The 27,442-nt window shown below is 39.7% G+C and overlaps 1 protein-coding gene across 1 annotated transcript; it reads right to left on the reverse strand.

Moving 5' to 3' along the window:
* Positions 1-4,607: 4,607 nt before the first annotated feature.
* Positions 4,608-27,442, reverse strand: CPO (carboxypeptidase O). The gene is made up of 9 exons (XM_008687417.1): positions 27,375-27,442; positions 18,706-18,805; positions 16,580-16,681; positions 15,541-15,645; positions 14,558-14,668; positions 12,973-13,063; positions 11,640-11,842; positions 5,721-5,805; positions 4,608-4,874 (listed from the first exon to the last, which is right to left on the reverse strand). Exons 1-9 carry the CDS (start codon positions 27,440-27,442, stop codon positions 4,612-4,614), a joined length of 1,128 nt encoding a protein of 375 aa, XP_008685639.1. The 3' UTR covers positions 4,608-4,611.

A 27,442-nucleotide genomic window follows, 5' to 3' on the forward strand; every position in this document is an offset into this window, starting at 1 on the left:
AAAAAAACACATAAGAGCTCCATGGGAAAGATACCTGCAGCTTGGGAAGAAGTTACTACACTCACCATTTAAGCTCTTTGGAGCTTTACTTTTTATTATTATTATTTTAAATGAATGACTCCTTAGAAAGAAATAAAATTCCTTTTTCAGGATAGTTAAGAAAAGACTGTGCAGTCTTGATTACAGCAAAGTGGGAAACTGTGGTAAGTGGCATTATTTTCTCATAAACTTTTATCATAACACCAAATACTTCAAAATTTACAAGTCCATAAAGGCTGATCTTTTTTTACTTTGCTTTCAATAAAGACAAAACTGGAAATGCATATGTTTTCCCGAAATAAAAGTCTTATCTGAAACAAGATTCCTCACATTCTAGAATGATAACGTCTTCAAAATAAGAATATTTCTGTCTATACGACATTCATAATCCCCAGACATATTCTGATTATGAAATCCTAGTATGAATTTTATTAAGGGTTATTTTAGGAAATTAAGAGTATATTTTGTTTTGGTAGTAATTCCCAAGGGGGTTGTCCTATGTTGGGTTCCCCAGATGTAGACCCACAGGTGAGGATTCATGTACAAGTGGTTTACTCGGGAGGTGTTCCCAAGAGAAGCTGGTAAGGGAGCGGGGGCAGCAGGACAGGAGAAGGGAAGAAGCCATGCACAGTTGCAACCTCAGGGAAAGTTCTTTGGAGGGTAACTTCAGCCTCATCCCACAAAATCTCTGCAACATGAGTTATACTTCGGAGTTTTCCCCAACCCACTGCAAGGGGACAGAGCATTACACTCGTGAATTTGTCAGTTCCCATCCAGGCAGGCGCTAGGGGTTTCTGGTGGTGAGTCCAAACCCCATACAGGTCTCGCTCTCTGTGGCTGCAGGCAAAGTACATGCAGTAGCCAAAGGGAAGCCATCAGAAGAGTCACATATGCGTGAGCTGTTGGAGGCAACAAACATGTCAAGGACAGAGAAAGATGCAGGAGAAGGGGCCTAAAGGCATCTGGATGAAGCACGAATGGTGGCCACTAGACAGTGCTTCCAATATCCTGGAGCCAGAAAATTCCTATGAATACGAAATTCTCAATAATTATTTGCTCAATCAACAATTATTAAGAACAGTGTAAGCATGGACATGCTACTTTTCTTTGTCTCGATTTCTTCATCAAATAAATTAAAGTACCTAACTCAGGATTTTTATGAGTATTACACAAGGTGATAAACATAAAACATTTCAATCACTTCATAGTGTAACAGAAATTAATAATTATTCATTTTAATTTTTCAACTTCTTTACAGTTAGTATTGTACTTTTATATATTCGGGCAGTGGTCTTCTCTTAGTGCCATGATACATTAGGCCAGATTCAAATTATATACATGAGGTAAAAATAATACTGGGGTGATATGAGGAATATATTTTTAGTAACAGATCAAAAGATGGTTAAACTGCATAAGAAAAGGGAGGGAAACAGGAGCTTGGTCATACATAGCGGAAACAAAAATATAACTCATTTTGACACTGATGTAGAAAAAAATAGGAGTTAGAGGCTTGGATACCATCTGAATTTATCATTTTGCATCATTTTAAACTCTAAATTTACCTATAAGTCAAGAAGATTTAGATCCTTTGTAGGAACATTTATGGAAAAAAAACACCAACAGAGTTTGGTGGAAGGAAAGAAATAGTAACAGAAAATGCAGTATATTCAAACTTTCTAAAAAAATTTTAAAATGGCACGATGGAGACACCTTTATTAACACTGAGAAATTATGTTGAGCCATATAAAATCACCAATACTTGGACTTTTTTGACCTATGCAAACAGCAATCTCACATGATTCAACCTGATACATAAAAGCCTGTTGGAAGACAGTCGTCAATGGTCTTCTCTTGCTCCTACACATCTTGCTGGCTTTGCTAAGGATGTGATGCTCTGGCCCATTTCTCAGAGTTGTGTTTGAAGCAAGCAAGCACCTGTGAGTAATGAGGAAGGGTCTTCTACTGGGATAAAGAGCAGGCTTGCTTACTGCTTGCTATAAAAGCAGTGAAGTCCTCGAGCTCAGTGTTTCTCTCCTATAACACAACTCACTGCGCTAGCAGGTGTCATCTGGGCTCTCTGAGATACTGAGAGCAAGAGGAGCCAACGTGAATATGTTGATGCTTAAGCTGCTTACTGTGCTGTGAGTAACGCTGTCCTGTGTCCCTGACTCCAGAGTCTCATGTCTTCCAACATCCATGAAACAGGAACAAGGTAACTTCTTAGCTTTAAAGTAGGCTAATATCAAATCCCAGACCCAACAAAGTCACAGGACAAGATACTCTCAAGATTTCATTAATTGCATCAGTTGTGACGTTTTCCCAACCTGTTGCCATTTAAGACCAGGAAGTTGAAATTTCCTTAAGAAAGATCTGTGTGGTTGTTTCCACCCTTGCTCTTAGCATCCTGTCACAGGAAGTAAAAAAGTTTCAGAAGGAGTATAAAACATGTCCTGGACCTCAGATCCTCCCTTGGCCTCAGAGCCATGTGAAGCCCCCCAAGAAAGCTGTGATGGTGTTCTAGACTCTTGGAAGAATCCAGGTAAGAGGTTTCAGGCAAACGAGTAGCTTCCATCTCCATCTGTTCCCTTCTCCTTTTATTTGCCCATGGGTTCAATCTTTAGACATAAATTAAGCTTTGTAGGTCAGAGTTCCTATAATACTTAGAGGTCCAAATTGTTAACAGTCATAGGAACTAAAACACAGGATAGGTGAAAGCTGATAACCCATGTTCTAAGGCGCAGCTCCCTCACTTTCTTCTTGAATATGGCATTGGGGGTCACACTAGTTTTCTTCCCTCCTAGGCTGACTACTGATGAGATCCTACCATTTTCTCCTGACAATGCCGCGATTGTGGAGTTGGCGTTTTTATGTAAATAGCTGTTCTCTGATTCATTAAGCCCTATTGCCCCTGACATTTTTTTTTCTTTCTGACCGTTATCAGCCACACACTGGCAAAACAGGGAGAAATAAAGAGGACAAAGAAAGGCAATAAAAGGGTTACAACCAAGAAGTGTATTGTGACTGTGACCAACAAGGAAATTTAGAAATGGGTGACTGAACACCCAAGGATGCTCTGTCAGCTGGTTACAGCTACAACATTTGTTCAAAGCCTGACAAGTGCTTAGCACCATTTCAAGGTGTCACACAGAGACACATAGGAAACGACAGTCATAGACACTACCTTAAGCACACTTGCTGCTTAACAGACAAGATAGCACAATTAAATGCCTGTATTCCTGGATATGCACAATCTGGCCCTTGCTTACCTCTCTACTTACTCTTTATTTCTCTCATAGCACCTGTCGCAAGCTGCAATATTCAGTTTATTTATTTGTGTTCTTGATTATTATGGCTCCCCTGAGCTGAGAGTTGCCCTGTATGCAACAGTGTGTCCATTCCAATTATTTATAGCTGCCATCCCCAATCTCACCCACTGGAATAGAAATTCCAAGAGGACAGGGACCGTGTCTATCTTATTCACCGCTGTAACCCCAGAGCCTAGCAAAATGTACCTAGCAGATTCTCAAAAAGGATTTTGGAATGAATGAATGAATGAATGAATGAATGAATAAAATATTAAATAAATAAAGCCAGCAACAGCTATAAAGATTATGTAACATCTTCTGAATGCTGCTACTAAATCAATAATATAAAATTAAAGGTGAACCTTGTTCAAAAAAATGAGCAAATTTTAAAAAATATTTAGATGAGAAAAAACATCTCTAGGCCCCAAGGTAGCTGCCCTGAAACTGACCACAGCGGCATAAATGTGCATGGCCGAGATCAGCAGAACTTCCCAGCTGACCTAAAGATTCATGAGTCACTGAACTTTAGAGTGGTTTGGTGTGGCATTGCTGTAGCAATAACTAATACTATACTCTTTTTTTTAATTTATTTTTTATTTTATTTATTTTTTATTTTATTTATTTATTTTTTCTTATGTTGTTAGTCACCATACAGTACATCATTAGTTTTTGATGTAGTGTTCCATGATTCATTGTTTGCGTATAACACCCAGTGCTCCTTGCGATACGTGCCCTCCTTAATACCCATCACAGGGCTAACCCATCCCCCCGCCCCCACCCCTCTGAAACCCTCAGTTTGTTTCCTGGAGTCCATAGTCTCTAATGGTGCATCTCCTCCTCTGATTTCCCCTCCTTCACTTTTCCCTTCCTTTTCCTAATGTCCTCCATGCTATTCCTTATGTTCCACATGTAAGTGAAACCATATGATAACAGACAAATGGATAAAGAAGATGTGGTCCATATACATAACGGAATAGTACTCAACCATCAGAAAGGATGAACACCCACTATTTGCTTCGACATGGCTGGAACTGGAGGGGATTATGCTAAGTGAAATAAGTCAAGCAGAGAAAGACAATTAGTATACTCTTTTAAAGTAATAAAAATTAATTACCAGCAAAACACACATGAAAATGCAAACATGATTGATCTTTATTGAAATGGAAAGTGTCTTTAAATTATTTGATTCCTCCTTAACCTCAGACAAACATCTTCCCTGCAGCCACATTCTCACGATTGCAGCTGAGCAGGCCTGGGTAGGACACACTCAGAGAATAGACATGAAGGAGACCAGCAGGCCCAGCCCCACGGCAGTAGATGTCACCTTTCCAGCACTGTCTGAGTCCCAGTATTTCTCATAGACATCATCCAGGACCGAGAGCACAGCCTCCATAGTCTCCTCGCAGGTGGCCTGAATCTGAGATGCTGGCAGGACAAATCCATATGTACCATTGTCCCTCAGCTCAAACGTGTATGAGAAGGGGATCCCAATGTCCCGAGCCCAGTCTCTTGAAGACCCTGATGTGGTATCTACAAACAAAAGCGCGAAGGCAGAGGCAGATGTTATCCTGCGAAAGGACAGGTGTCTATGGCTATTTCAGGGAATAAAAGTTCAGTGCGGCAACATGAACGAACTTTTTCATATTAAGGATTCATGGATGGCTGTCTTCTCCCTCTCATTGTTATGAAACCCTGTAATGCAGGAATTATGTCTCATTTATTCTGTCTCCCCTCGCCACCTCCCCGAATACCTAGCATTATGCTTGGCACATAGTGGAAGTTTGGTTAAAGTTTCTCCACTGAATCAAAGACTGGACAACCTAGTATAATGAAGCAAGAACTGACACATAAAGGAACAGAAGCAAAATGAGCAACAAGGAAAATAGTATGCAAATGTTACCCCGGTGGTCGTCAGGTGGGTGGAGGAAGTGGTGGCTGGGGACAGGGGAAGCTGTGCACTGTCCTTTTAACTAAATTCCTTTCTGTGTTAGATCCTTTCTCCAGGCCCCACCTGCTTTGCTTTCTCAGCCTGATAGGTCCTCTGAGAGTTGAACCAACTGACCAAGGGTCACTGGAAAACGTCCTTCCTGTTAACTCCTGTACCTTCTCACTTGCGAGCTCTTTTTAACTGAAGCCAGAAGGAATCCTGGTCTGAGCCAGGGTATTAATTTTTTCTGTTAGCTCACACCTTATCCCTAGAGAGCATAATTCTGGATTTGTACCGACTCCCTTTTATCCTTGGTCATTTTGATTTGTACAACTTCCTGTTGACCCCAGGAGCTCTTCCGTCCCTCTCCTGCCCACCCCACTCCCCAAAGTCCACTGGCTTCTTTTGTGACTTAGATACTATTGAAGAGGCAAAGAAAAGCTACTTACATAAAATATCTGCACTCGATCCAACTCTATAATTGGTTCCATGCTTTTTTTTCAATGCATTTGCTGCCTTCTGTCCAACTTGGATCTGTAGGTGGGAAATGCAGAGACAGATATCTGGTGTTAAAAATAAATCCAACAATCCAGAGGGTTGGGTATTTTGTCCAAATCCATCTCCAGAGTTCCAGACCATCTTTCTAACTTCCCATTGGGCCTCTATACCTAGGTAGCCTCCTGGTACTTCAGATTCAACACACTCACACCCAATTTCATCATTCCCCCACTAATAAAGCCATTCTGGTTTCCATATTTCTGACTTACCATGCTCCCCCAAGCACAAGTAAAATCCTACAGTCACCTTTGATTCTCCTTCTTTCAACTGGTTACCAAGTTTGCATTTCCAGCACCATCACCCTATTTTAGTCTCATTACCTCTGAAATGGACTATTGTCTTCTAGTACGTTTCCCTTCCTCTCATCAATCCTTATCCCAATCGATCCTCTCTGGACTCCAAGTGAATTTTGGTAGAGTAGAATTGCGATCATGATCCTTTTAATTGCCCACTGAATTAACCACAAGCTTCTCAGTTTCACATTTGATATCCTTTATGATGTGGCCCTAACCCACCTTTCCAACACCATATTCTTTATACCCTACCCCAGATGATAGTCACACTCCAGTTTTCCCACTGTTCCCCAGACATGCCCATTTCCACAGACTCTTCTACCTTTTTTCTGGACATTCCCTCTACCTGGCATGCCTTACTTCTTTTCTCTGCCTGTTGAAGTTCTGCCCAACCTCAAAAGACTTTTTCAAACGCTGACTCTTCCATGGGGCCTTTCCTCATCACCCCAACTAAATCCCTTCTCTCCCCATTCCCCCCACCATTGCCCTTTGTTCATACTTCTCTTATAACTCCCTTCTTATTTTCCCTTATAGGTATTTGATACTTATCTCTCTCGGGCTTACAGAATTTCAGAGCTGGAAGCTACACACTCCCCCACACCTACCACGGTGTCACCTGACTACACTGGAAATCACTCAGAACTGAATGATTTCTAGTGTCTCAGCCTCGATCTCTGCAAACCTTATCCTGAGATCAGAGCCACTAGCACTGAGAGATCCAAGTGTATTGGCTGTGTTTATTAAACTTCTGATAAATTTCCTCACATACCCTTTCAACAGTCTTTCAGTAGTCTTCTCTAAGTATTCCCCACCCCAGAATCGCTAATACTTCCCCTTAGACTTTACACAAACGCCACCCAAATCCCCTTGCCCACTCCCTGCCCGGACTGTGGCCCACCTCTGCTTTCTTTACCCCCTAGGGCAACCTACTGCTTTTGCAGGTGCGTCAGCTCCCCTGACTTCTGACTAGTGATGAGTCTAACTTTAAAGCTTCCTGGGCCTGCATTGTCCTGCGTTGTTCAGTTGAATTCTAGGGTGTGACAGAGTGGTGCTTGGGTAGAGTAGGGATCGGCATGGTGACATTCAAAAGGAGGAGCAGAAAAGGGAATAAGTAGCGGTAGGTCTCATACAGCAGCTGTGAGCAGCATCCTGAGGGCACTTGGGACTTTCTGTGTGTGGCAAAGATAAAAGAAAAAACATTCAACTGAACATATTTTCAAAAGTTTTGCCTCCTTTTTACTCACTACTGAGAATTCTGTCTTGGGCCATTCACCTTCTCTCTCTTTTCCTGAAAAAAGTTTCTAAGTCTGGCTTAGTGCCTGGGCTCATGTTGTCCAGAATTGACATGATGGGTAGGAAGGGCTTGAGAAGTGCGTGAAATAAAGCTGGTTTGAATCATTCACACTGCAAAGAGGTATAAGAGCTGTTTGTAGACAGAAGAGAGAATGATAAGAAGGAGAAGAGAGTCAGAAAGAAGATTTCTGGAGAGATGAATTCTGCTAAGGACGTAAAAATGAGGGGTGAAGAGAAAAGGTCAGGGTAGTTGCTATCTGTGAGTGAAATGAAGAGCACGAGGCGGGGTGGGGGAAAGAGTTGCTATGATTTTACCAGCTACAATCCCTTTTGAAGTTCCTTCAAAGTCTGGTAGAGACATGAATTGCTTTTAATTATTTTTAATTCCCATATGTTTCTTCATTTCTCTGAATGAAACTCCATGCTAAGTGGTCCACGTGGGACCTTAACTTTTATTTGGGCTATAGGCATCAACTCCAGGCTCCATTGCCTTCCAAATGGCTCTTGCATTTTTTTTTCTCTTCTGCAGTTTACCCCAGGCAACTATTTCTTTCTTCTGATTGCCAACCTTTACTTCTTTTATCCGATGTAATTCTTTTCCCTCACATCCTGTGGGATGGGAAACAGTCTTCCTAGTTTCCTCTTCTTTATTGATACAAGAAATTCTGGTTTTTTTTTTAATTATTCCATTAGAGATTACTACGGGGAGGTCGGTAAGAGTAGGAAGTATAAGGTATATGAGAAGTATACAGTTGTGTCCCTTTCCAAGAAGATGAAATAAAATCTGAAGACTGACTTCTATCCTTAGGGGTGGACCTCCTGAATAGTCTTCTCTCTCCTTTTGACACTATACTGCATGGCCACAGAGAGCCAATTTCTCTGCTGCCCTTCTTCTCAGCCCAAAGGAACTTTAGTCAAAATAATAAAAACCCTGGGGTGCCTGGGTGGCTCAGTCATTAAGCGTCTGTCTTCGGCTCAGGGCGTGATCCCGGTGTTCTGGGATCGAGCCCCACATCAGGCTCCTCTGCTATGAGCCTGCTTCTTCCTCTCCCACTCCCCCTGCTTGTGTTCCCTCTCTCGCTGGCTGTCTCTATCTCTGTCGAATAAATAAATAAAATCTTTAAAAAAAAAATAATAATCCTTTTGCCAGTAGTACATAATCTATATTTCTAAAGACCTCAGGCCTCCTTAATAACTCCCAGAGAGTCTCCTATAGGCATATATTCACAGGGAGACACACAAAAAGTTTGATGAAGGCCCTGGCATGTGTGTGGGAGGAAGGAGCTTGGGATGGGATCTAGAAGTTGATATGGGAAGAGTTCAAATGGAAAGAATGTCAGCATTTAAAACATTAGAATTTTTATAGCTATTCTAATTTCCAAAGCAATTTAGAACAGGGCTATATATAGTTATGTTTCCCCCACATAGTGATTGCCAAGTTGTCTATCATGCAGGATAATATTTATCATGATTTCTATAAATTTTTGGTTTTGTAAATATATAGAGATTAATTACTGGTCTCTGGTAATTGTAAATAGTACCAAAAATGGAGATCTCCTTCAACTGTTGGCTTGATTCTGTGTCTTTGTGCACTCTATCAAAGCTTACTCATAAGAACCTAAAACCACTGCTAGCTAGCTTCAACGAAGTTGACATAGGCGGCAAAATTGTCACACTGTCTTTTTAATGAAAAGTCTTGGAGATGAATGTTAATGCGAACTGTTCAACACCTGAGACTGTAAGAGATACAGAACTGGAAGGCCCTTTCTCAATTCAATGTGCCCATTTCTGCATATAGCACTAAAGTGTTCTCAGTAATCCCCACCTTCAAGTTATCTTCCAGTCATGGCGATGTCAGTGCCACAGGTCTCTCCTGCCTTTTTGCCTCCTCTAGTCTGTGGCCAGAGGGCTCTAACCAGAGAGCCAATAGTACAAAACCCTCTCACCTTTGAATACAAACTTTGCAAAATGGTCATGTGCTATCTGTCTTCCTGAGCCAAGAAGGAAACAGAATTCTTAAAAAAAAAAAAAAAGAAAAGAAAAGAAAAAGAAAAATCCAGGGGTTACAAGCTGCTTTTTTCTGTTGGTGGAAGACCTAGCCCGTGAAAGATCTATAGTGGCCTGTATTTGGTAGTCCATTCGTATTTGTCACATACCCCTTTGAGCAGAAAGTAGACATCTACAACAAATACCACAGGAACTGGGAAATAAAATGGGTTCTGGGCTTCTCAACTAAAATCTCTGTTTCTGCAGTTTCCTTTGCTGAAGAAATGAAATTTCTAGAGTTTGGGAATAGGAGGAAATAGGACACAGTGATCTGGACATGTAAGATGGTAGGAAGTCGCATGCCCTTTCGAGCAGAGAAGCAGTATGAAGAGGCTGAATGAATGTAGCCTCTGGAGTCTGAAGACATAAATTCCAACCCGGGCTCTACCAACCGCTGTCATCGGGTCAGATGAGATACCGGTCCCGAAGTCCCTTTGTAAATTGCAAAGTGTTAAGCAAATGTTAGTTATTGCCACATCTTACAAAATGATCACATAGTTCAAATGTCCAAAAACACTGTGAGAAAGATACTGGGGTACTACTAGATATTCTTGGTTGTTGGGGGAAGAACTCCCTTCAGCAAGGATCAATAGTGGTTTTTCTTTTTGCGCCCAGACATGTGTTCTCCGGGTCATGCTCCAGTGGGAGAGGGACAGGACAGGTAAGAGAACTAGTGGGTCCCCAAGCCTCTGTGACCTCAAGAACAGAGTGAGCTTAGCTTCCATCCATCCCAGCATTTGTTGATAATGAGGGGCTTGTTCTAAAAAAATAAAAAAGATGAGCAGAGAATAACAAGTGTTGATGAGCATGTGGGGAAATTGGAACCCTTGTGCACTGTTAGTCAGAATAGAAAATGGTGCAGCCACTATGGAAAACAGTATGATTGTCCCCCTAAAAATTAAAAACAGACTGTCATATGATTCGTCAATTCTACTTCTGGTTATATACCCCCAAGGTTGAAAGTGGGATCTCAAAGAGATCTTGTATACCTATGTGCTTAGAAGCATTATCTGCAGTAGCCCAAGGTGGAAACAATTCAAATATGCACGGACAGATGAACCGATAAAGAAAATGTGATACATACATATGATGGAATATTACTAAGCGGTAAAAAGGAGGGAAATTCTGACATATGCTACAACATGGATGAACCTTGAGGACATTGTGCTAAATGAACTAAGCCGGTCACAAAAAGATGGAAACTGTATGCTTCCTCACGTGTGAGGCATCTAGAGCAGTCAAATTCATGGAACGTGAAAGTAGAATGGTGGTCTCCAGAAGCCGCGGGGACCAAGCGTTGTTTCTAATGGGTATAGTGTGTCCACTGTGCAAGATGAAAGAGTTTTGGAGACCAATTGCACAATAATGTGAACATCGTAACACTACTGAACTGTCCACTTAAAAATGGTGAAGACGGTAAATTTTAGGTTATGTGAATGTTGCCGTGATTAAACATAGAAAAAAATAGTGTTTTAAAAAAAGATAACAAATATGACAACAGTTCTAAATTTACCCTCCCTTTGATTTGTGTCTGCTGTCCTCAGGTGCGCGAAAGGGCGAAGAGACCGGTCCTTTCCAGCAATTGTGCCTGGTGCTTGGGTAAGCCGGCTTCAGAGGACCTGGATATAACGAAGCACACTTTCCCAGCCCGGCTCGGACCCCGCCGGCACGTCCCCTTACACAGTTCCCTAAGCAAATACTAGAAGCAGAGTTTAGAAGAAAATAAAGCATTGTGTTTAGCAGAGAAGAGAGCAGACATTATTTAGCCATGTTATTTTAGATATGCCATATTCCACTAACAGCTGGCAAGTTCTTTAAAGCACGGTTCAAAAGCTATAATTGCTGAACGGAGCTTCAAGAGAATTTACAGAAATGAAAGCACATTCCTGCAGATTATTAACATAATCGTCTCATTTATATTATCGACGAATACCTAAGATGTCTCCCAACTTGACACTTCATGAAACAGGTAGTTAATTAATGTAGGTAAAGCAGCATTTAACCTGAAGCCTTCCCAGCAGGCGTCTGGCAAGGTGTAAAAAGCAGAAGAAAGAAAATAAGGAAACGCAGAGAGAACAAAAGCAGGGCTGGAGCCTGAATCTTGAAAAAGGAACCCAGGGAAAGGAAAGCCAGGGTCCCACGGAGGCTTTTGTAGAGGCTCTGGTGCAATGGTCTTACCAGTTCCTCGTGGTTACTGGACTTATTTTTAGTGTAGCCATAAGGCGTGAGAATGAGCTGCCCGTAAGAGTGCATGGTCAGGAAGCACACGATGCTCTCCTTCTTGCTCTCGACAAAGCGGGAAACAGCTTTCGTCTCCGGTTCCGACACTGGTCCGGTCCCACAGAATGTTAAATCGTGGCAGTTTTCAGAGGCGCCGGTCTCTGGAATAGACAGAAAACCACGACGTCGTCAGCATGATAGCCGTTTAGAACAGATTGAGGGCAAGGCGTCACCCTTGGTCCGGGCAACCTGCGGGTGGCAGCGGGGCTTGCCCTGGCTTGTGGAAGTTAGCTCTGGTTAAATGGGTGTACGAGAGTAGTCATTCAAGGAGGAACTCAGAAAGGCAGGAGGGCTGACATTCGATTTAGAGACAAACTCCATGCTTCCATGGCCCACAAAGGAAGGTGCAAAATGAAATGGCTTTTTCAGTAATCTTTTACTTACACCTGTGGTGGGCCGTGAAATAGATGTTTGGGGTCTTAGGTCAGGCTGTGGCATAGCCTTACTGGCCTAAGTCGCTCTCACTGTCTTACTGGCTTCCGTCTCCTTAGAGCTGTTTTGTAAGGACACAGCCGTCTGTTCTCCTCAGGGACGATCATAAGGACCACCTGCTGAGCACCTTGTACCCCCTGGGAGGGCAGTCAGCCCCTCCTCTGTGGCAACTCATCAAATCCCCACAACAACCTACTGATTGAATGGTAGGACTGCGGCCCGCGTTTTAAATAAGAGAACCTAAAGCAGAAAGATGAAGCGATTTTTCCAAGCTCACACAGCCGCCAAGTCTGAATTTTAACCTTTACCATCTGGTTTTTAATCAGATTGCTCTTAACCATTTCTGCCTCTCTATTTGCTTCTGATCCACTGGGCACGTTGAGATTCGGAAACATGAACATGCCTTAAGGAGAAGGAAATGTTTGCCTTATTTACTCCTGCCTCCCTGGAATAAAAATAATCTGCAAGGATAATTCTCTGATTTTTTTTCTTCTCTTTGTGAAAATTCATATATTTAAAAATAAAGTGATAGATTTCAAACATATTCGCTTGGATCTAGGTCTTCTTTGCCCTTGCTTAGCCAATCCCACTTGAAAAGGGTCCCACACTTGAGTGTTGCTGGTTCTTCCTGCGTGGACAATGTCATCCCTTAGGGGAAGAACACTGGTCAAGAAGTCCAGAGAGCTGTGCAAAATTAGATGTCTCTTTTTGAAAGTTATATCTCCAGTAATTCACCTCTGTCCTAGCTTCTCTTCTCCATTTTTTTGCTCATCAAGTCATCAACTAAATGTGTACTTACTACACCAGGCCACATTGAAATTTCGATTGAGATCTGTCCCAAAACATGTGCCGTTATTATGGGATGAACGGGATTTCCTCCAAAGCCGATCCTGTAACAGAGAAACATAGAAATGCTGCTGTTCTAAGGTCTCATAAATCACAGTGTTGGTGACGAGTGGGTGGCCCTGAACATAAAAAATAGTCCCTAGGATTGTCTGGAAAATTTGCCTTTAACATAACAAAGCTTGTGCGGATAATTTTTAGTCTCACAGATGGGCCAGCAACACTCAACAACAGGCACATCTGGCCAACCCCAGCGTTTCTACACGTACACCAACGGATTGGAGGGAGTATGGCCCTTTCCTCCGAGCAGATCGGCAGTGCCCGGTGGACGTGATCTGCTTACTCAGGGAAAGCGTCAGAGACTCATTTTTTATGTCCAAGTGATACAGGATGAAAGGTAAATAGCTTGGCAGATGGAAAAAGGCCGTTGCAGGTGTATCGGGGATGGTCTCTATACATTTCTGGAAGCAGAAGACTGATGAGTGGAGATGAGCCTGAAGACAAGTTTCTCCAGACAAGCTCGGAGGGAAGATTTTGAATCACACCAGGGCCGAAAGGCTGCTGCAGGAACAGGGGTCCCTGGAACCGCTTTTGGGGGAGCAAAGGGGAAAAGGGAGGAACGGATACTCTCCAGAAACAGGGGTTCTTGTTTGTGGACTGATCTGCTTTGGAGACATTTTAAAGATGAAGTTTTCTTTCTTTCTTTCTTTCTTTCTTTCTTTCTTTCTTTCTTTCTTCTTTCTTTCTTCTTTTTTTCTTTCTTTCTTCTTTCTTTCTTTCTTTCTTTCTTTCTTCTTTTTTTCTGATTTTTTTGTTTATTTATTTGAGAGAGAAGGAGAGAACGAGCACGAGTGGGGGAGGGGCGGAGGGAGAGGAAGACGCAGGCAATCCGCTGAATGGGGAGCCTGATGCGCCAGGCGCGATCCCAGGACCGTGGGATCATGACCTGAGCCAAAGGCAGACGCTTAACCCACAAGGCCACCCAGGCACCCCCAGAGGAAGTTTTCTATTAACTAAAAACTTTATGAGATATTTGCCCCCTGTGTGAATGATCACAGTGGAAAATGAATGTTGGGTTAGAATTTATATATAATTTGTATGGTGACTAACATAATACAATAAAAAAAATTTAAAAAAAGAATTTATATATAATTTGTGCCCCTCATGCTTCAAACCCAGGGGGTTACAGGGTTGTATATGACTTTAATACCAATCTGACAGGCAGTCCACAAACTTGAAGGAGGTGGACTTGGAGAAAATTTAAGTCTGGCTGCAAAACTGGGAATATGTCAAAAACAAACAAACGAACATCAAAACATGTGCTGGATTTCAACTCTAACAAGGCCTCCACTTTCTCCGTTCTGAACTTGATGTAGATTGTTGGCTTAACAATACTGAGTTGATTTTCATCCCAAATGGGGCTTCTTTCTTTACGTGGCCACAAAACGTTTCTGTTGCTACAATGACTGAGGTCAGAACAATGAACCTGAGTCAAGATCTAATTCATGGACTCAGCCCAGAACCACGCTCGATGTACTCACTGTTGTCCAAGTATAGATGTAACCATCTATGTTAAGAACGGGAAGCACATAGAAGTCCAGGTTTCTAAGGAACCTTCCTATCCTTGGGTTGTCTTCATAGTTTTGTAGAATCTGGAAATTTAAGAGAGAAACGTTTGAAATGCTCTGGGGAAGAGGTCTTTTTTCAATTTTCTAACACTTTCACCTTAATTATAAGAGGTGATTGCACATGGAACTTCTACCCTGCTGCTCTCCAACCCCGCCTCGGTTGTCCTATTTGTTATGATTGTGGTTCTCAGGCTTTATTTTGCATCAGAATCACTGCGAGGACTTGTTAAAATACACTGCCTACATTGCCTAGCTCTCCTCCCCCACCACCTCCCCCTCCCCGGAATTCATTAGGTAGTGAGGGGAAGCCCCAGAATTTGCATTTCTAACAAGTTCCCAGTTATGTAGATGCTATTGGTCTAGGAACCGGGCTTTGAGAACTGCTCCTTGTGGGTTTCCTTCTGTTGTGGTTTCTGAAAAGACTGACACAAAAGTACCTTATAGGGTGTAGCTAATATGTAACAATTCACTGAGCTAGGTATTTTCCACAAGCCAAATCTCTTCATCCGCACCACAGAGCCCCTGTAGAGGCCCTTCCAAGCTCCTTCAGCAGGTGACAAACTAGGGGTCCCGGTGTTAGAAAATTTGCCCAAGACTCTCTGAAAAAGGCAACACCAGGCTTTACTCATCTCTGAGTTCAACCATGTATTGTCTTCTACACTTAGATATGCTGTTTACCTTCCAGTATAAATTATTGCGGATACACCAGAAAGAGATCAAAATACCTCAGTCTTCAGCGAAGTTACTTATAAATTCCATTTCCCTTGGGGTGAAGGAGTAACTCAGTAGAGAGCTGCATTGCCTACCTGAGAAAGAAGCATGCTTTCTAAATAGCTAAGATGTGACAGGTATTTTGTTGGGCGGTTAACAATTACGAGAAAGCTAAAGACACTTACTTCTCTCACAAACCATTGGCAAAAAGCTGGGGCGATCCATTCCCTGGCATGAATTCCACAGTCCATCCAAATAATCTTCTTGGGGTTATTAGATGGTCGGCTGATCTGGAGGGGACATCCGTGCTCTATTACCAAGCAATTGTTTATCATCATAACCCGCTGTGCAAAGTTATCAGGTTTATTGTTCTCCTACAGGCCCCTTTCTTCCTCCACTCTGTGAGTCCAAGCATGAGGCAGGGGCGATGGGAGAGATGCCCACCGCTCTCCGGTTCCCGTCAACCCAGTCTTCTTTCCTTTCTCCCTGTGCCATTTCTTGCGCATCCCTGGAGCCTCACTCCAGCAAGAAAGATCCCCTCCTCTTTCAGAGAGGTGGGCCGGGTAGGAATTAACCTGGCTGGTGGATTCTCTTTGATGGAGAAGAGGGGGTGAACACTCCCAAGCTTGTCACACTCACATCTGTTTTGAATGTAAATGGCCTAGACCGAGCTGTTCACTGAAAGCCACTGGGAGCTGGGCTGATGAAGGCTCTTTATCAGTGAGAAATTAACAAATTGGGATAAAGACAAGACTGGATCCATCATATTCAAGGAGCTTTTTTCCTAGACCCTCACCCATTTTCCTAATCCAGCCAGCATATTTCCTAACCCACCTTTTACCTTCATTCCTTCTTACAATTACCCTTTTTATGAATACATGTATTTGATTATATATTTATCTTTATTGCTTCTTTATTATATACCAATTCCACTCTTTAAAATATGCCCCAGGCAAAGGATATTTAGATATCTTTTTTGGCTGACTCAGCTCCGAGTTTGATGGCCTATGGAAAATCAGGTATGCAGGCACCACGCCCCGTGCTTAACATGTTAGCCATTCACTCAACTCCCAGGTAAATTCGATTTCAGAGCCAATACATTTTTTTGTAGTTTTAGATAACTCTCAAATTTGAGAATGTGCTTTGTAAATCAACATGTCCACAATAAGTGGTAAGAGGGCAGTGAACTAAGTAATTAAGGGAAGTCCCAGTCTTTTCACTCACCTTCAAATAATACATGGGCCGGGTCTCATAGGTCATTCCTAGGAAATGCATTGTTGCCACTCCCGCGTACTTCTCACTTATCTGGATCATCCACTGATAGATCTGAAACAGCCAGGGAGGACTGTGGATATCAATAAGAAAATCGTTTGCTTGCCTCTAATTAAGATAACTGCTTCTCTCATTAAGATACTGAACTCTGGACTATTCGCTCTACATTACGACTGTGGGCTAAACAAACTACAAGACTAACCCAATGAGCTACGCTGATTTCTGTAAAGACCGACTCTGCCACCCAAGCTCAGAGCACCCTATTGAACTTTACAAGTAAGTTATTGAGCATTAATAGTTTCAATAATCCACTGAGAACACTTCAGAAACATCATATCCTTCAAATGGCCACACACCTCTAGACTTCCATGTGACACCCAATCGTGCCAGCAGTTTCAAGGCAGGCTGATCTGGGGGGATCCTTTTGGATCCCAACAATATCCTTTGCCAATGCCCATGGATCTAAGATTAGAGAAGAGTTGGGTATGCCCTTCACAGAACATGCCAATAGAAGTTTCTAAATCAATCCCAAACTGATCATTTCGATTCATTTGAAGAGACCTGAATGGATGTTGAATTAATTCAAAGTCTTACACAATGCTTGGAAAGGAAGGGTTTTATACCTTCACCTGTAAGTCAATAATGTGGGGTTCTGTAATGGTGACTGGACCGAGGGAATTCATAAACATTAGATATATTAAGGTAGTCATCAACACATGACAGGATAGTCCTCTACCCAGTTTCTGTGTAGTTGAAATATCTCTACAATAAGCGTTATGGTAAACAACCATAATTAATTTGGGATAATAAATATTCTATTTGAAAATTTTAGTATCTCGATTGACATTCATCTTAACATGGAATATCTGTAGATAAAATGCATTATTATAACAGTAATAATATGTCAGTGGAGTATTTTCAGTCCAGTTCTGTCGAATGAAGAGAACGACAAATTCTCACATGGGTATCGTGTGTGCTTTCTGATGCGCTGAGTCAGATGAAGGTGCCGTAAGCCCTGGGCAGGCGACAAGCAGCAGTGCAACAACAGCAATTATTTATCTCTTGTTTAATCAGAACTAGTGTAGTGTATTCCATCTACTCTCACAGAAAAGCTGCAAGATCAGCACTGATTTCCTGTTTCACAGGTGAGGAAACAGAAGACCAAAGAGGTTAGGTGCCTTGGTCAAGGTCACAGAGCACGTGGTCAAGCCAGGTATGACCTACCTCCCATACCAGAGCATGAGCTTTCCATGAGCCTTCCTGGACCTTGTTCAAATTTTTAGAATCTTTAGTACTTGGGGGTGATTGTTACAGAAGAATGTGTAAATTCATTCTTGCATTCTTTAAAAAAAAAATTCTGGAAAATATTAATATACTCCCAAACGCTGAGGGAATAAACGGCAAAGCCTATTTGGAAGGCAACTTGTGCATTTATGTAAAAATTTAGATGTGCTTATCCTTTAACCCAAAAACTCTATGTTTAGAAATTTGTATTTCAAAAAAAGCTTCGCATAGAGTCACACACACATACCTCACAAATATGCATATATAGTAGCTAATTTTTTACTGTATCCAGTTTCAAAAATAACCAAACTCATCTTAGTAGTGATATGAGTATTTCTTTAAAAGAAATGTTCCCCCTCTTAAGAACTACTGTCTGCATCCTTCGCATCCTACAAGAAATGCCACATTTTCAGCTAAATGTGATCGAATCACAAGGCGTCTCCACTGCATGTCCCACCCCCATATACACATTGGTCTTGCCTGCTTAAACTGGCTGACAACCTGACAAACAAGAACAAGGATTAATTTTAGTCCGTGCTCACAGAAGCGAAACTGGCTAGAGGGTTCTTTTCCTTTCTGTTGTTGATTTGCCTTTTTATTTCATATGGCAGGATTTATAGCTTCGATGGTGGTGATCAAAAGATGATTTTCTGCAATCCCCTGCACTCGGTGCACAGGCAAATCTCAACTTCGCATTTTGAGACTCTCTAACCTATGGATATTAACAGTGAACTATTCCTCGCCCATCCTAAAGTAGGCTGTACCAACACCACCCTCCATGTGTCCTTGCTCACCTCCTCCATGGGGTGATAGCTGGTATAGGAATAGGTGTCCAGGCTTCTCCACGGGCTCACTGTCTCTTCCACAACCTCTCGTCTGGGTTGTGCTGGGGATCTGCAGAAGAAAGTCAGACTCAAAGCAGTGAAGAAACTAGAATACCATGAGGATTGGAAAGCTGATGAGAAAGGTGGTAGAAAGCACTGTGAATAGGATTTGGAGGAGAAAAGTCAGTGTTAGAGTCTTCTCGCTGTGACTTACTGACTGTGAGACCTGGGGCAACAACTGAGTCCCTCCAAACCGTAGTTTCTTCATCGGCGACGTGAGGTGAGGACAGCGATTCCAATCTTGCAAGGAAGCTGGGTAATTCAGTAAGATGTAGTTAAACACGCTTTTAAATTTGTATAAGAAATAATAGCTAAGATTTATTGAACTGAAATGTATTACAAGACACTCAAGCAATTTAAATCTCATTTACTTCTCTTGAAAACTCTGAGATAGGTACTCTTACTATCCCCTTTCAGAGATGAAGAAATCAAGTCACAGGGAAAGTGTTATTGGGATTGACAATAACAGACAATAACGGACAGCCTGATTGAAGAGCCTGCAATATTTTAAAAATTATTTCTAAAAACATTATTGAAGTATGATTAACATACAGTGTTTTATCAGTTACAGATGTGCAACATAGATTCAACAATGCTACGCATTACTCAGTAATGATAAGTGTACTCTCAATCCCCTTTATCTATTTTATCCATCCCCCCTTTCACCTTCCGTCTGGCAACCATCACTTTTTTTTTATATTTGAGTCTGTGTTTGTGTTTGTCTCTTTTTTGTTGCTGTTGTTGTTCATTTGGTTTGTTTCTTAAATTCTACATATGAGTGAAATCACATGGTATTTATCTTTCTCTGTCTGATTTATTTCATTTAACATTATACCCTCTAGGTCCATTCATGTTGCAAATGGCAAAATCTCTTTCTTTTTTACGGCTGCGTAATATTATACACACATACATACATACACACACACACACACAGAATATCATATATATATATATATATACATATACATATATATATATGTAATGTTTCCACACACACACACCCTCTTCCATTATTAATATACCACACAACAGTGGTATATTAACATTTATTAGAGTCAATGAACCTACACTGACAGACACATCTTTATTGCCCGAAGTCTGTGGTTTACATTAGGGTTCACTCTTGGTGTTGCACATTCGATGTGTTTAAACAAACGTATAACGATATGCCTCCACCATTGCGGTATCAGAGCACAGTCTCAGTGTCCAAAAAACCCTCTGTGCTCTGCCTGTTCATCCCTCCCCCCGCTAACCACTGGCAACCACTGATATTTTTACTGTCTCCATTGTTTTGCACTTTCCAGAATGTCACATAGCTGGAATCATACAGTGAATAGCCTTACAGATTGGCTTCTTTCCTTAGTAAATGCATTTAACTTCTCTCCATGTCTTTTCACGTCTTAATAACTCATTTCTTCTTAGAGTTGTAGAAGAGTTCATCAGCTGGAAGTACCACAGTTCTTTATCCATTCTCTCACTAAAGGGCATCTTTCTTAATTGCTTAATTGGCAATTATAAAGAAACTACAGACATCTGTGTGCAGGGCTTTGTGTGGGCATTAGTTGCCAGTTCATTTGCGTAAATACCAAGAAACATGATTACTGGGTCATACGGTAAGAGTATATTTAGTTTCGTAAGAAACTACCTTCCAAGAAACTGTCTTCCAAAGTGGCTGGACCACTCTGCATTCCCACCAGCAATGTATGAGAGTTCCTGTTGCTCCACACACCCTTACCAGCCTTTGGTGTTGTCACTGTTCTGGATTCGGGCCATTCTAATAGTGTGCGGTGGTGTCCCATTGTTTTCGCTGGCAGTTCTCTAGTAACACGATGCTGAGCATCTTTTTGTAGGCATACCTGCCACTGGTGTATCTTTGCTGGTGAGGTGTATGTTCTGGCGGTTTGCCCATTTTTGACTCAAATTGTTCATTTTCTTATTATTGAATTTTAAGAGTTATTTTAAACAACAGTCCTTCATCAGGTGCGTCTTTTGCAAATATTTTCTCCCAGTTTTTGGCTTGTCTTCTCATTCTCTTGACATCATCTTTGTAGAGCGGATGTTCTCAATTTTAATGAAATCCAAGCTATTAATTATTTCTTTCATGGATTGTGTTCGTGGTGTTGTATTTAAAAAGGCATTGCCATATCCAAGGTCATCCAGGTTTTCTCCTATATTATTTTCTAGGCATTTTTCAGTTTTGAATTTTACATTTAGGTCTATAATCTAATTTGAGTTAATTTCTATGAAGGGTGTAAGGTCTGTGTCTAGATTCACTCTTTTTTTTTTTTTTTTTTACATGTGGATGTCCAGTTGTTCCTGTACCATTTGTTGAAAAGGCTATTTTGCTCTATTGTGTTATCTTTGTTCTTTGGTCAAAAATCAATTAATTATATTCATGTGGGTCTATTTCGAGGCATTTTATTCTGCTCCATTGATCTATTTGTCTCTTCTTTCATCAATAACACATTGTCTTAATTACTGTAGCTTTATAATAAGTCTTGAAGTCAGGTAGTGTCAGTCCTACAACTTTGTTCTTCTTCAATATTGTGTTGGCTATTCCGAGTCATTTGCCTTTCCATATAAACTTCAGAACCAGTTTGTCAATATCCACAAAATAACTTCCTGGGATTCTGACTGGGATTGCAATGAATCTATAGAACAAGTTGGGAAGAATTGACCTTTTGACAATATTGAGCCTTCCTATCTATTTATATAGAACATCTCTCCATTTATTTAGTTCTCCTTTGACGTCTTTCATTAGAGTTTTATAACTTTTCTCTTACAGATCTTGTACGTATTTTCTTAGACTTATACCTAAGTATTTTGTTTTGGGGGTGATAATATAAATGGTAATATGTTTTTAATTTAAAATTTCTCTTGCTCGTTAGTCTATAGAAAAACAATTGACTTTTGTACATTAACCTTGTGTCCTGCAACCTTGCTATAATTACTTATTAATTCCAGGAGTTTTTTTGTCAATTCTTTCAGATTTTCTACGTAGATGGTCATGTCATCAGTGAACACAGACAGTTTTATTTCTTCCTTCCCAGTCTGTACACCTTCTATCTCCATTACTTGTCAGATGGTATTAGCTAAAGCTTCCAGTGCAATGTTCAAAAGCAGTTGTGAGAGTGGACATCCTTGCCTTGTTTCTGATCTTAGCAGGAATGTTTCTAGTTTTTCACCATTAAGTATGATGTTAACTGTAGAATATTTTGTAGCTGGCTGCTCTTTATGATGTTGGGGAAGTTCCCCTCTATTCCTAATTTACTGAGTTTTTATTAGAAATGGGTGTTGGGGGGAGCCTAGGGGGCGCAGTCGTTAAGCGTCTGCCTTCGGCTCAGGGCGTGATCCCGGCATTCTGGGATCAAGCCCCAGGTCAGGCTCCTTTGCTGGGAGCCTGCTTCTTCCTCTCCCACTCCCCCTGCTTGTGTTTCCTCTCTCGCTGGCTGTCTCTATCTCTGTTGAATAAATAAATAAAATCTTAAAAAAAATAAAATAAAATTTAGTCAATCCAGTTACGTAGCTATGAATGGAACTTGAGTTTTAATTAATTCTATCAAAATATTTTGTGGCTGTGCCACCCAGGCGCCCCTAAATTTTAATGTTTTAATCTGGTTCATTTAGCACCATATACCACAATTACCCACTGTAATAGAAATCAATTTCCCTACACAATTCTATGACGTTAAACTTGGAACTACATTTATTATTTTTAATTGTTACTAATATTTAAAAGAGTAGCTAATATTAATAAGAATTGTTATTCTCGATTTAATAAGTTCTTTACCCTCAAAATTGTAAATGTTTTATTACACTGTTGAATGAATTTTACCTTATTTACCTTGTTCAAATGAAAATCACGAGATAGGATTGTCTAAATAATCAGCTAAAATAATGAAAATGAATTTTAGAAGGAGATTAAAAGAAACAATGTAATTAAAATTATAATAGTTGAGGAGGAATATGTTTCTCCATGTTATTCAGGGATTTGTTTCTAATATGAATCATTCATTTGATTTTTTGTTAAATAAGCAAGAGTGCTTCATTCAGAGTGAGCAATTCTAATATAAAATATATATACTGGTGGAAGCAATATGCTGAGGCTGTTTGACAAAACATATTATCATTTTATAAAGAAAATATGTACAACCTTTGGTGTGTTTAATAAAAATTCGATCTACACATAAATTTGCAGGAGCACAGTTCATGTCTTTATCAAATAATCAGAAAATATATATATTTTATGATACCAGTTAACCTTTATTGAGCACTATATGGTAGGCAATGATAAAAGCATTTATATTATCCTCTTATTTAACCCATTCAACAACCCTTGGTACTGTATGCAAAATCAGTAATAGATAATAGTAGTAGAAAAGTAGATTTCTTTCTTACAGCCCTTAAAATCTGCTTAAGGCAAGAGACATAAATACATGAAAAGCAAAATAACTCAGCCATTAAATAATAAGGCATGAAGTCTGATAAGAAAATTGCCTGATTGACTACTAATTAAATGGTACACTAAGTGCATTGAAGACAAGGAATGGAGAATTCCTAACTTAAACATAGTCAGTGATAACAACCAGTGTTGTCCTAGTAATTACACATGCCAGCACTGTTCAAAGAACTTGATATATATACACTTATTTAACCCTGACAAAAATCCTTAAGGTAAATTATCCCAGGTCGTTGTTTTGTTCTGAAGATTTTGTTACATAGGCTAAATTATGCTTTTATTATGCCCTAGAGAATCAGCACAAACTATTTACTAGCCCACTTAAAAAATTGTCTAGCTCTGATTTGGACTACAAAGAAAGCAAAACAAGTATCAGCACTAGAGAACAATTTCCGTGCTTTTTCAGAAAAGAGAGAGGAGAAGAAATGAGGCAACTGAGAAGGGTATCATTTCAGCCCTCCCTTCATCCTTCCTCACACTGGCTATCCTGCCTGGCCAGTCCTGCCCAGAAATGAGATCATCAGAGAGGCTTTCATAACACTTTGGGGACAGAGATGGTTCAGCAAATGTCTGGGTCTTTATTTATCATAGTTATCTACTCAATGGGGTAGGAAAGTGAGTACACGCAAAGCAGGGCTGGTCCCAGTGAATTCCTGTTTCAGTTGGGCTGGTATTCCCTGACAATTCCACAAATGGAATGGAAGAAATTAAAGGTAACTGGATACCATCAAGAACCAACATTTGGTTTTCCCCCAGCTAATGTCTGCCAAATGTGTAAGTACCTTGTCTCCTAAGCCCAGCATTGAATGACTAGGTCCATGTAACATGCAAAAACAAAACAAAACAACCCCAAAAAACAAAAAAACTGTGTGGGATCTGAGTGAAAACCTCTGATATTAAGAGTGCTTATCATTTTTACATGAGATTAAACACAATACTTAAACCTCAGAAATCCAAATACTTAGTTCAAACAATGTTTAAACTATATACTTAGAAAAGGCAATTTCTTGTTTCTAGGCAATTTCTTGGGTGATGCATTATGCATGTAGAGAGGGAGGAAAATCTGGCTAATCCCCCGAATTATCACCAGTCTCATCTCACCAATCAAATGAAAAGATTATTGTACTTTGTGTATTCTTTATGAATAGGAATTCATAAAATGTTTAACAGAGAAAATGATCCTTTGGGGTACATTATTAATAAATACTGTAGATCTAAAATTGTCTAGTGGAGTTTTGACTGGAATGTATAAAAAGGCAAGAATCTAATGAATACTGAGCCAAATTTTGTATTTTCAATACTTCGTAAGGATACAGTTATATGAATATTTCATGACAGTAATGTATTTTCAAACTTTTTTTTCCTTCTTACAAAATTAGCATACACTTATCGTGGAAAATTTAGAAAGTAAGGAGAGGAGAAAAACAGAAAAGAGAAGGAAGGAATAATCTTCAATAATCCCACCTCCCTGAGTCGTTGATATTTTGGCATATTTCTCATCAATCTTTAATCTTTGCATATTTTTTCTTGAAAACAGTGCAGATTATATCTATATATAATTTTGTATTCACTCCTTTGTATTGCATAATATTCTACCAGAAGCATTTCCTCAAACCAATGAAAACTTTTTATAAACATTATTTTTCATGACTGCATTATATTTGACAGTAGGTATAGATTACATAGCATCATTTACTTAAATATTGTCATTTATGCTGGATATTAAATCTATTTCCCCTTTTGGTATTTTGCTATTGTAAATAATTCTGGAGTTAATGACTTTTTGCATAAATCTTTGTGCTCATCTCTGATTATTTCCTCGCGCTACATTCCAGGAAGAAGAATTAGTAGGTCAAAGAGGACAAGTATTTTCAAGGCATTTGGTTCATATTGCTAGATCCCAAATGATTCTACAGATTTACACTTTTATTGGGAGTGTGCAGCCAATATAAGAGTCCACCACCCTAAATGCTCAAAAGAAATATTGCAAATCTTGTAATCTTTGTTAATCATAGACTTTCTAGACTATTATTACATCATATGTAATGAACAGAGTATCAAAAATGTCAGGTAACCCATGTTTTGCATTAGTAAGAGCCATATAAAAGTGGACATTATTTTCTATTAGTAATAATGAAGATGCAAGCAGCCACTAAGGACCAGGACTAGAAGATTTAAAATGTTTTCCTCTAGTGCAGTCCGAAGCTGCACTTGAGTTACCCAACGGAAGCCACCCTAAGTCCCACTGCCTGAACCACATCACTTCCATAATGTAACCTGGGTTTGAAAAACATTTTTTTTCAAATCTTCATTAAAGAATGTTCACAAAATAAAGAATAATTGAAGGAAAAGTGGGGGGGGGGGAATCACCAACCAAAGATAACAATGACCAATCTTGGTACATTATTTTTTCTTTTATTTTTCTAAGTATTTTATTACATTTTCTATTCTGCATCTTGCTTTTAGCATAAAACATGGCTTTTCTCATGCTATTAAAATTTTTTGTAATCATTATTCTAATGGATAAATAATACTCCATTGTCATATATCACATGTCAACGTTTACATAACCTAATGTGGGACATTTTGTTATTTCCAAATATTATAATATTTTATATAATATTTATGTTATAAATATAGCTACATCTCAGTGCATAAAACTCTTTCCATACTTAGTTTATTTTCTCAAAGTAAGTTTCCAGAGGCAGGGATCAATGTGTAAGTTTCATTCAGTGTGTGAGTTGTAAGGCTCTTTGTATTTTTAAGCGAGGTGATTCTTTTCCCCAATCAAAGCTCTGTGATATATGAAAGTCTTTGTCTCTAATTTATGAATGAAGAATCTCAGAAAGATAAACACAGTACCTAAATGAAACTAAGTAAACTGTTGGAAAACATGAGATGGCAATGTCCAAACAGGTTTTAGTGCCATGGAGATTGTGGGCTCTCTTTTTATATCTGAAATCAGACTATCAAGCTACAAGATAAGCTGAGATTGCACCATTCATCCAGGGCAAAAATCGGAGTGAATTTCTCTGTTCTGGGAGAGTGAGTTTTTTGCAAGATTCTTTTAACCATGAAGCAGAAGAAAAAATACTAACTACAACCGCACATGTTTGCTGAGATATACCAAATGGGCAGGGTGAACCATGTGTGAACAAAGGAGAGCATACACTTTATATGAAAATTACACCACACACACACACACACACAGAATTTAACATATATTAAATATTAGGTAAGTTATAATTCATTATGAATAGGAAAGAACACAAACATAAGCAAATAATAAGAGCAGACATATTCTAGACTAATAAAATGAGTAATAATCAAGACAAAACACTAAACCTTTTTAGAAATCAACAAAATGCAAAGTAAATCAATTGGGTATTTTCACACATAAACAGATGCAATTTTTCTAGAGGGCAATTTGGCAACGCATAGCAAGATCCTCACATTTTTCTCAGCTTCTGACCCAGGGATTCCACTTCTTCTAACTTATATTAAAAAAATAATCAAAGATTTGCGAAAGAAATTTCATGTGGCTGGATGCTCACCGTGGCATTTGTAAAAATGACAAAGTAGGAATCAACCATATGCCCCATAGGGTAGCAATGATGGAATATTATTCGTGGTTGCAATATGTTTTAAATGAGTTATGAATGTCGTAGGAAAATTTCTATAATACAATTTAACTGAAAATTTCTGGCAATAGTACTGAATACATAATTATCTATACAAAAATATTAAGAGTAACTATATCTTGGTGAAATATTAAACACTTTAAACATTTTTTTCAAAAATTAGAATAATCTGATTTACCTATTGTGAAACTGTAAATGAAGGATATAGAATTTTCATTATAATTTCCTTTTCTCAATCACAAAATATGACATATCTATTGGTATTTATCATATTTTGTGCTGGAAAATGTTGGCTATTTATTCATTTATTCAAAGATTATAACAGTAATGCTGAATGATAAAACTTTATTAATCTCATCTCATGGTGGTGTGTATGGGTAGGAAGAGGGGAGAATCCAGCTACACTGATCTTGAAAAAAGCTTTCCATTTAGACAATCTAAGTCAAGATAGTCAGCCCCTCTTCCCACTTCACACTCACCCATCATATCCCAGCCCCTCAGGAACCAGGATCCCCAAGAGGTAAAGGGTCCCAAGCAGAGGCTTCAT

Source organism: Ursus maritimus, unplaced genomic scaffold, assembly GCF_017311325.1.
Source record: "Ursus maritimus isolate PB19 unplaced genomic scaffold, ASM1731132v1 scaffold_1, whole genome shotgun sequence".
In the NCBI taxonomy this organism is placed as follows: Eukaryota; Metazoa; Chordata; class Mammalia; order Carnivora; family Ursidae; genus Ursus; species Ursus maritimus.